Consider the following 10,735-nt stretch of genomic DNA (forward strand, 5'->3'; position numbering starts at 1 on the left):
CAAGTTGCTGTACTCTGTCGTCTACTCTAAGCCATCCTAGGTTGTCAAAGTGGGCAGGGGTGAGGTGGGTTCTGGGGGTAAGGTCAAGTAGTAGTCTGACCAGTTTGTTTTGTGATGTTTGTAATCTTGTTTTAAGCGCCTTTGAGGTGCTTTGGTACCATGAGGTGCAAGCATAGTCGTAGTACCCTTGAATGAGTGCTCCTGCCAGAGTCTTCAGGGTATTCTTGTTTACCAGAGAGGAGATCCGGTACAAGAATCTAGTTCGTTGGTTGACTTTTTTTTATTACATTGGATGCCATTTTGTCACAGGAAAGATTTGCCTCTAGGATGGAACCCAGGTAGGTAATTTCGTCTTTCCTTGTGACAATATTGTCACCCACTGTAACTGAGAAGCCGTCGGTCTTGCTGAGTTTGTTATTTGAACCGAAGAGAATGGACTCTGTTTTGCCCATGTGTAATGATAGTTTGTTATCAGCGAGCCATATGCAGATTTTGCCTAGTTCCGAGCTGAGGGTTTTTTCAACCTGCAACTTGTTCTTGTCAGAGACCAGCAGGGCTGAGTCGTCCGCAAACAGGAACAAGTTGCAGTCACAGGCTGACGACATGTCATTTGCATAAATTAGGAAGAGTAGCGGTCCTAGTATGCTTCCTTGTGGAACACCACAGCTCACTGTGAGGGGGGGGGGATAGAGTACCGTTTACCTCTACCATCTGTTCTCTCCCCTCCAGGTATAGGATTGCATCCAGCTCACTGATAAACTATCAAAACCAATTGCTTTTAGCTTGTCAATCAGAATGGAGTGATTGACAGTGTTGAAGGCCTTTTGTAGGTCCAGCATGACCATGCCGCAGTATTTGCCCGCGTCCACCTCTTGTTTGATGTGGTCATTCAAATAGAGGAGGCATGTGTCAGTGGAGTGGGACGTTCTGAAGCCAGATTGGAATTCGTAGATTAGGTTTTTTTCCGCCAGGTACTTTTCGACCTGTTCGTAGACTATTTTCTCCATGACTTTCGAGATGGAGGTAAGAATAGAAACAGGGCGGTAGTTGCCTGGGTCTAATTTGCTGCCCTTTTTGTGCAGAGGGGTCACTCTCGCAATTTTGAAGTCCTTGGGGACGTGTCCCTGTTTTATAGAGAGGTTTATTATGTGAGTGATGACTGGGGTGATGGCGGCTGCTGAGTCTCTGAGGAATTTGGAGGGGATGTTGTCATGGCGTGACAGAGAGAGGGAGGGAGAAAGTGACAGAAAGAGAGATTGGGGCTTAACTCTTTCCGTATGAAAGAGTAGGTACTTGTGCTGTATGATGATGATACATTTTAATCTAATCTATCGAATTGGGGAAAGACCAAGGACCTGTACCCGTGTGCCTTTTATTAAAAAAAATAAAAATAAAAAGGGGTCAAACCGACTGCCTTGGTCTTCCTATAGTGGAATCTGACAAACATAGCGTCTTTAAATCCTCCCTGGAAACTGGAGGAGCATGGAAGAGCATCCTCTGTCGCTCTGACGTCATGACAGCTGCATCAGCTGTGAGGTCTGGTCCGAAAGCCCTTTTTGCTGCCCATCGCCGCTCCTCTGAGAACGGAAATATATGAGATTCCCCGTTATCCCTGAAATGGCGACACAGGAGGTACAACCGAACGAGACTATTGCTAATCTCAAAACGGAATCGGAGACGTTGAAGACGAAGCTCGAGGAAGAAAGAGCAAAGCTTCACGATGTCGAACGTGAGTACTGTATACCGAGAAAATAATGTGGTTGGAGGCCCTGAATCACCTCGGCGTGCATGTATATGATTGGACAAATGGAGGAAAAATACGAGCATATATTGTTGATCACTGTGTGTAATAGCTTAAAGACAGATTTGACATGCCCGTGAATCGCTCGAAATGGAATTTCGATGTTGGCTACCTGAGCGTTGCGTTGCATTGGACCGATCGAGCTGTTTACTCACTTGACCATTCTATGTTTTCTTATTCTTGTCCATCTAGCGGTTATTACCCGGTGTTTTTCTATAGCTATATATTATATTGTAGCCAATAATAATAAAAAAAAAAATCGGTTAACATTGTTTAGGAATGCATGAAAAGGAAAGATGAAAACTAGGAATTCCATCGGAATACATCAATGTTTCATGAAACGCGCATAGATCCATGCACGCTATTTATGGACCTGACCGATTAAAAAAGATTAATTGAATATCTTCCATCTTTTTAGCGTAGGTCTATTCCAGTTTAACGCTCGCAGTAATTATTCATGAAGGGCTGTCGTGCTCATGGTGTGACGTGAATCCCGAAGCCTTAACGTGGGGAGCGGTCTGTGTTCAGTTCACCAGGTGGCAGAGAAGGTGGAGGGGCTGGGCCAGTTCGTCATGAAGACCCGACGGACCCTAAAAGGACATGGCAACAAAGTTCTCTGCATGGACTGGTGTAAGGACAAAAGGAGGATCGTCAGCTCCTCACAGGTGAGACGTTTTTGGTTCCAGAGCTTTACCGAACCAACCAGGGGGAAATGCTGTTTCAGCACCACGGACAGGGGCGGAAACCAACAATTAGTTGCAAAGGGGGAAATGTTGTTTCAGCACCATGGACAGGGGCGGATTGATTAGCTTTACTTATCTTGTGAGGTTCAGGGTTTGAAATCTAAAGCAATTGCTCAGCCATGTGGAGATCTATGTAAGAACAAGGGTTTACTGATAATGCGCTCCCCCTCTTATCTTTCAGGATGGGAAAGTAATTGTGTGGGACGCTTTTACCACCAATAAGGTATGTGACACCAGGCCCACTGGATTCAATCACATTGCTGCTTAATGGATTCACTTTGTGTGTACATTTTTTGGTTCTTGATATCAGGAATATGTTATCAGACTTGTGTCTTTATGTGTTTATTAGGAACATGCAGTGACGATGCCTTGCACATGGGTGATGGCTTGTGCCTACGCTCCTTCTGGCTGTGCAGTAGCTTGTGGGTGAGTGTCTTATAGGGGAACGCCACTCAAATAATATGTTATTTTAGCATATTTTTTTTTAAAACAGCGCAGTCAATATTCATGAAAATGAGCTACTCTCTCTCTCCCAAAGCCATAAACCAGAGACGCAAGAATCAAACTTGTGATGTCATCAAGTATAAAATCTGGAGCTGCTCCATTGACAATGAATGGAGACTGATTTTGTGGCCCCACAGAACATGTTTTCTTTTTTATATCCAAAAGAGCTTTATTCTATAGTAATGGTCTCAGTTCTGAAACATAAATGTTCCTACAAACTCAGAACATTCCCCTGGGTGCTCTCAGTGTCATCTATAACATCTACTGTCTTAGACCAGAGGACTAACATGTATGGGGTGTGGCTCCCCTTTAAAGGATAACATAATTAGAACTTTACCTTTGGTTCATTGCCAGCATCAGACTGCATTGCTCTAAACTATTGTGGTGACCTTTACCTACATACTGTAACACCTTTCATTTCGCTGTCACAATTCCAGGTGTCCTAAATCCAGAACATCAGAATGACCCAATAATAATAATAATAATAATGACATAGACACTTTTTTGTTCAGTTGTATTCTATCATCGTAAAAACAGGAAATATGATGAATAAACCAAACGTTGCATTGTTTCGCTGATATTTGTCAGCAAAAAATAAAGTTATACATTTGTTTTAATAATAAGTACAATTGACTCTCATTTGAGACGTTAAAAGATGAATATCAGTGTTTTGTAACATGACGTTTTGTACCTTCATCCTATTCCTTGTTGTTGCAACAATGGATTGTTGCACAAGAGTGGATTGTCTGACTCAAGGAATATGTCTGTGTATGTTGCTTTTGAGTTAGGAACATAATGGAGATTAGTTAGTTCCTTTTATTTGGCAATATTCTCTAAATATTGACCTCTGGAAACACAACAGACAAGAAACTAAGAAAGAAGGTACTGTATGTATGTTCACGAGTTTGAGCTTCTTGTTATCAGCTGGGAGGATGAGATGTGGTGATTGGCTGTGGTCTTTGAATGAAGGCTCAATAGTAGGAAGTCAGTTGAATCCTGTTGAGCCATGTGTTGTCTACAATGGCAATGAGACAAAGCTAAAGTTAAACCAGTGTTTAACAACATCTCCTGAACCCCCAGTACACTACTGGATAGATACATATCAACAGGGAATATACAATATATACATGACTTTGCATTCTGTTGCAGGGGTCTGGACAACAAATGCTCAGTGTACCCTCTGTCTTTGGACAAAAATGAGAACCTGGCTGCCAAGAAGAAGTCAGTGGCCATGCACACAAACTACCTGTCTGCCTGTAGTTTCACCAACTCAGACATGCAGGTGAGAGCTGATCTAATCTGGTCGATAACTGATGATGCTATACACCAATAACCCAATGTATTGAGTAGACTGTGTCAAAAAAAACATTAGTTCATAAACATAATGGGAAGAGTTTCATATTTCCTGTCTTTATTCAAATATTTTAGAATTTTATTTAACCTTTATTTAACCAGGCAGGCAAATTAAGAACAAATTATTATTTACAATGACGGCCTGGAAAGAGGACAAAAGGACCTCTCAAAGGGTAACAGGGAAAAGGGGACAAAAAAAATTGACAATACATAAATGACAGAGGTAAGAGAAATTATTAAAACACACGAAACAAACAACCAAATAAAATGACAAAATTACAAATTACATGTCACAAACATAGCTGTCTCTCTATTCACAACAAATCCTCTTCTGCCTCTGTAGACCAGTAATGGGAGATCAGTGATTTTCACATTGTCTGCCAGGGAAGGAACTTGCCTACTTTGTTAATAATTCACAGCAGTCAATTGTTCCTCTTTTGGTGTCGATGGGCACATGATTTTGCCTCAGCAAAGGCTATTTTTAGTCAGTTCTATAGGATATATTCTGAATACCCTACGTTGGATTTGTATTAAACCTTGAAGCAACAGTTCCCTTAATACTTAAATATCTGTGCTCCACATGACTCCTGTATGGGCTGCATTTATATAACACATATAATATCCAAAGCGCTTTACAACTTATACCTCACATTCACCCATTCACTCACACAACGACGGCGGAGGCGACCATGCAAGGTGCCAGCCTGCTCATCAGGAGCAGTTAGGGGGTTAAGTGTATTTTGCTCAAGGACACTTCGATGCGCTGCTGGGAGGACCTTCCGATTACCAGACGACCGCTCTACTTCCGTTGCCCTGTTATATGCTAAAGTATATAGGATAAAGTATGTTGTACGCCTCATGTATCATGTATCTTTATGGTCGGCATTACAGATCCTGACATCCAGTGGAGATGGAACGTGTGCATTATGGGATGTTGAGAGTGGGCAGCTGTTGCAGAGTTTCCACGGACACGCAGCGGACGTGCTCTGTCTGGACCTGGCCCCCTCCGAGACCGGAAACACCTTCGTTTCAGGGGTGAGAAACTAGTAGCCCATTGATTACCATCGTTCAGCGTCACAAACTGTTATTTCATTTCTGAAAATGTTGCACTTTTCATTAACTCCTGCAGGGTTGTGATAAGAAGGCCAACGTGTGGGACATGCGTTCAGGGCAGTGCATCCAGTCTTTTGAAACCCACGAGTCAGACATCAACAGTGTCAGGTAGATGACTCCATATACTGTATGTCCTTGTAATAGTTGTAGCAAATGATTTGATATCTGTGCAAATGTGCAACTACATTCCTTTACTGCTGTTTGATTTGGTATTGTTCCCCAACATGGCAACCTTGTTTCCTCTTGTGCGTTAGGTACTATCCTAGTGGAGATGCATTTGCATCCGGCTCAGATGACGCTACGGTGAGTACTGCTCGTTGAATAATTAACTTAAGCTATTTGTTTGTTTGTTTTATTTAGATCCCCATTAGCTTTTGCATAGCAGCAGCTATTCTTCCTGGGGTACAATTATTTTCACGGTGACAACACAAAAATACTCGTCAAAATATATTGACAAAACATGTATAAAGAAAACACACACACTTATCTAATGCACTGATCTAATCTAATGAATGGTATAAATATAATTTAACATAGATAGCCCATGTAACCTTACTCTCCAATGATGACATATTTGGTACAGCCCTATTACTTAAAGGAACACGCCAACTTTTGGGGAAATTCGCTTATTTGCCATCTACCCCGGAGTTAGACAAGCAGACAAGAGGTGAGGACCACCTTCAAGAGGATAAAGAAAAATAAAGCAGCAGGCCCAGATAACATCAGTTCATCTGTCCTCCATCACTGTGCTTCAGAACTGGCCCCCATCTTCACCAACATTTTTAACCCCCCCCCCCCCCCATAATTGTTCAGTCCCCCAATGTCTCAAACAGTCCACCATCATCCCTGTACCAAAATCCAACAATATCTCCTGCCTTAATGACTACAGACCAATTGCCCTCACATCCGTAGTAATGAAATCATTTGAACGCATCATTCTCACCCACCTTAAAACCAGCACCACCCCCCTCATGGACCCACATCAATTTGCCTACAGAACCAACAGGTCTGTGGAAGACACAGTCAACACAGCCACTCATCACCTGCTGCAACACCTGGAAACCCGCAACTCATACGCCTGCATTCTAGTCAAAATATACAAATATGCAGACGACACAACCCTTATAGGCCTCATCACAGACAATAATGAAACAGAATACCGTACACAAATCAACCACACAATCACCTGGTGCACAGACAATAACCTCCTCCTCAACTCATCAAAAACCCAAGAACTCATCATCGACTTCAGACGCCAGCCAAACCCCAAAACCCCCATATCCATCTCCGGCAATACCATAATCACCACAGACTCCTTCAAATTTCTCGGCACCCACATAAGCAATAACCTCAAATGGAAAACCAACACAGACCACATCCACAAAAAAGCCAATCAAAGACTCTTCTTCCTCCGCCAGCTCAAAAAATACAGAGTCAGAAAACATCTCCTGCTCCGCTTCTACCAGGCCATCATTCAAAGCATCCTCACCTTCTCCATAACAGTTTGGTACAGCAGTCTGGACACTCACTCCAAAAACAAACTCCAAAGAATAATCAATAAATCCTCCAAAATAATCTGCACCCCCCTCCCATCTCTCGAATCACTCCACCGCAAAAGCACAATTAGAAGAGCTATGAAAATTATCTCTGACCCCACTCACCCAGCACACCACATCTTCCAGCTGCTGCCCTCCGGGAGGCGCTACAGATCCCTGACCACCAAAACATCCCGCTTTAAAAACAGCTTCTTCCCCACTGCCATACGGACACTGAACTCCCTGTAGCACCCACCCCCCCCCCCCCCGCCCCGCAACCCCCCCTACCTCTGTTGCTATGGACATTTGATATTGTGATTGTCTTGTAATTGTGTATTTATGTATTTAACTGCATGTAGTATGTATGTAATGTAAGTGATGTTATATGTTCTATGTTCTATGTTGGAACTATGCTATAACATGCTGCACTGAAACCAAATTCCACCAGCCTGGCTGGGTGGTCATTAAAGATAATTGAATTTAGGGATGCCCCGATCGATCGGCCACCGATCGTTATCGGCCGATAATCAGTATAAATATGCGATCGGTGAATTCCGATAATGAGTCATATTCGCCGATCGCGGAAACCGATCCAATTCTTAGCGGAGATCTCACTCGCTGTCTGTCTCAGACACACGAATCTGCAAACTGACGCTCCTCCTCCTCCTCCTCCCTTGCCCCTCCCGCACCCGTGTAAACACAGAGGAGGGTCCTCTGCTCTAGTCTATAGTGCATTCGACCGTGAGCTAACATTAGCTACCTAGCTATCGTTACTGTTTAAACAAAATTACCCAGTCAACTATTCACTTTTAGTAGGCATTGTCTAACAGTATCTAGCCGGCTAGATACTGATAGCTCCTGATATCAACAAATGCTCCAGCAAGTCTAGTAGTGCATGTTGATACCTCCGTTAGCTCACGTTAGCTCACGTTAGTTCACTGTTCAAAACTAAATGTCCCATTGAACTAAATAGTTCACTGAGGCATTGTCTTAACGTTATCTAGCCGGCTAGCAGTAGCTACAGATAGCTCCTGATATCAATGTCTTATGACATTGATTCGATGCATATTCGAGCCCCGGCTTGCATCGCAGTCACAAACGGGGCTAGCTGAGGGAGTAGGGTATATCTGCAGAGCCGCAGCCGCAGATATACCCTGCTGTGCTGAGGGCATGCTGAATGTGATTTAACCAAAGCAGAGTATACACACAGACAGTGGAGATAGCGAGCATTTTGACTTGTTGCGTGGTGGCGATGTCTCGCAGATAATACAACTACAAGTATAATTATATAATATATATATTAAAAAAATTAAATAAAAGTATATATTTAAATTTCTTTTTTTTTATATAAAACCAAAAACGATCGATATCGGATCGGTATCGGCCGATATGGCTCAAGACGATCTGTGATCGGTATCGGTGACAAAAAACGTGATCGGGGCATCCCTAATTGAATTTAATTGAATTGAGATACATACCCTTTTGTTCTCTGTGCATGCATTCAGAGTAGGGAACACCCACACCGTTAGCCTAGCTTTGCGTCATTCACTGGAAGTAGGGCTGCCCAGTTAACCTAGTTCCCAACAGTCACGAAATACACTCCAAATACAACTCCAAAACGTTCCTGTCACAACAGGTCACAACATGTTTACAGGAAAGTTTTGGAGTTGTATTTGGAGTGTATTTCGTGACTGTTGGGAACTAGGCTAACTGGGCAGCCCTACTTCCAGTGAATTCCGCTAAGCTAGGCTAACGGTGCGGGTGTTCCCTACTCTGAATGCATGCACAGAGAAGAAAAGGGTATGTATCTGCTTGTCTAACTCCGGGGTAGATGGAAAATAAGCTAATTTCCCAAAAAGTTGCCATGTTCCTTTAAGTTACCAAAATCCATTTTTAAATAATCATCTTTAATATTTTTCTTAAAACCATATATATTATTATGTTGCGTAATATGATTTGGGAGTCAATTCCATTTTACCATTGCTCTGTATATCACTGTACGTGTGTACAGTGTGTATCAGAACTAAAACATGTTTTTTTGTAAAAATGTAATTACTCCTTTGTTGTTATGACAGCTCCCAATAGACCTTTAGTAGTTCCTGCTATTTGACACATGAATTGTTATTTGCAATATATTTAACTCCATTTAAAATGGAAATATTAACAATTATATGCATTTGTTACAGTGTCGTCTCTATGACTTGAGGGCAGACAGAGAAGTGGCCATTTACTCCAAAGAAAGCATCATTTTTGGTGTTTCCAGTGTTGACTTCTCTCTCAGTGGTAAGTGCTATCCTCCTATTAGGTACACCTGTACGCCTGCTCGTTAATGCAAATATCTAATCAGCCAATCATGTGGCAGACACAGTGCATAAAAGCATGCAGACATGGTCAAGAGGTTCAGTTGTTGTTCAGACCAAACATCTGAATGGGAGAAGAAATTTTATGTACTGTAAGTGATATTGACCGTGGACTCGTTGGTGCCAGACGGGGTCGTTTCAGTATCTCAGAAACGTGCTGATCTTTTGCGATTTTCACACAGAACAGCCTCTAGTCTAGAGTGTACAAAAATGGTGCAGAAGAACAACAAATACAGTGAGCAGCAGTTCTGGGCAAAAACGCCTCGTTAAAGGAACACGTCAACATTATGGGAAATGCTCTTACTCTCTTCTCCAGAGTCAGACAAGAAGATAAATACCAATGTCCTCTGTGCGTTCAGTAGAAAGCTATCCGGCTGCAAGCTAGCCTAGCTTAGCACAAATTAATTATGGACCACTATCCTAGTTGTTGGCCAAAAACACCTCTCCCAGAGTTTTAAGTTAGGCTAGTGGTCCGTATCCGCTGACATTCGTTCTTGTTAATGAGAGAGATCAGAGGAGAAAGACCAGACTGGTTCTTGTTAATGAGAGAGATCAGAGGAGAAAGACCAGACTGGTTCTTGTTAATGAGAGAGATCAGAGGAGAAAGACCAGACTGGTTCTTGTTAATGAGAGGTTAGAACGACCAGACTGGTTCTTGTTAATGAGAGGTCAGAGGAGAACGATGAGGATATGATGAATTGAAAATGGGGGACCCTGATGTAAACAAGACGAAAGTCTTTCTCTGGTCTGCATCCCCTTAACAATTGTATGTACTGAGCTGTACTGTACTGTACCCATTCTGCAATCTGTTAATAAACTTTTCAATCAATCAATCAATCAAATGACCAGACTGGTTCAAACTGACAGGAAGGTGACAGTAACTCAAATAACCATATGTTAGAACCGTGGTAGGCAGAGCAGCATCTCAGAAGGTACAACACCTTGAAGTGGACAGACGGGCTACAGCAGCAGAAGACCAGGCACAGTGGCCACTGAGTGTTACACGTTGCAACCATACTGTTGAAAAAGTACTATTCTGTTTGCAGGCCGGCTACTTTTTGGTGGCTACAACGACTACACTATAAACGTTTGGGATGTTCTGAAGGGAACGCGAGTCTCTATTCTGTTTGGACACGAGAACCGCGTCAGCACACTGAGGGTGTCGCCCGATGGCACAGCCTTCTGTTCAGGGTCCTGGGATCACACTCTCAGGGTAAGAGATTTTAGTCTGCGTTTTCTCTTCTTTACGCTCCTGAAGTTTATACTGTCTTCTTGTGTAGTAATGTCTTATAATGACTCATCGTTCACTTGCAGATCTGGGCCTGA

General features: G+C 42.6%; 1 protein-coding gene across 1 annotated transcript; it reads left to right on the forward strand.

The window, feature by feature from the left end:
• Nucleotides 1-2,358: 2,358 nt before the first annotated feature.
• On the forward strand, nucleotides 2,359-10,735 carry gnb5a (guanine nucleotide binding protein (G protein), beta 5a; the record flags this gene model as incomplete). Its single annotated transcript, XM_084335167.1, has 10 exons — nucleotides 2,359-2,466; nucleotides 2,726-2,767; nucleotides 2,894-2,970; nucleotides 4,198-4,330; nucleotides 5,293-5,436; nucleotides 5,531-5,622; nucleotides 5,769-5,817; nucleotides 9,236-9,332; nucleotides 10,456-10,622; nucleotides 10,724-10,735. The coding sequence occupies exons 1-10, from the start codon at nucleotides 2,374-2,376 to the stop codon at nucleotides 10,733-10,735; spliced, it is 906 nt and encodes a 301-aa protein (XP_084191293.1). The 5' UTR covers nucleotides 2,359-2,373.

This window comes from Notolepis coatsorum, assembly GCF_963971535.1.
Source record: "Notolepis coatsorum genome assembly, chromosome: 18".
Lineage (NCBI taxonomy): Eukaryota > Metazoa > Chordata > Actinopteri > Aulopiformes > Paralepididae > Notolepis > Notolepis coatsorum.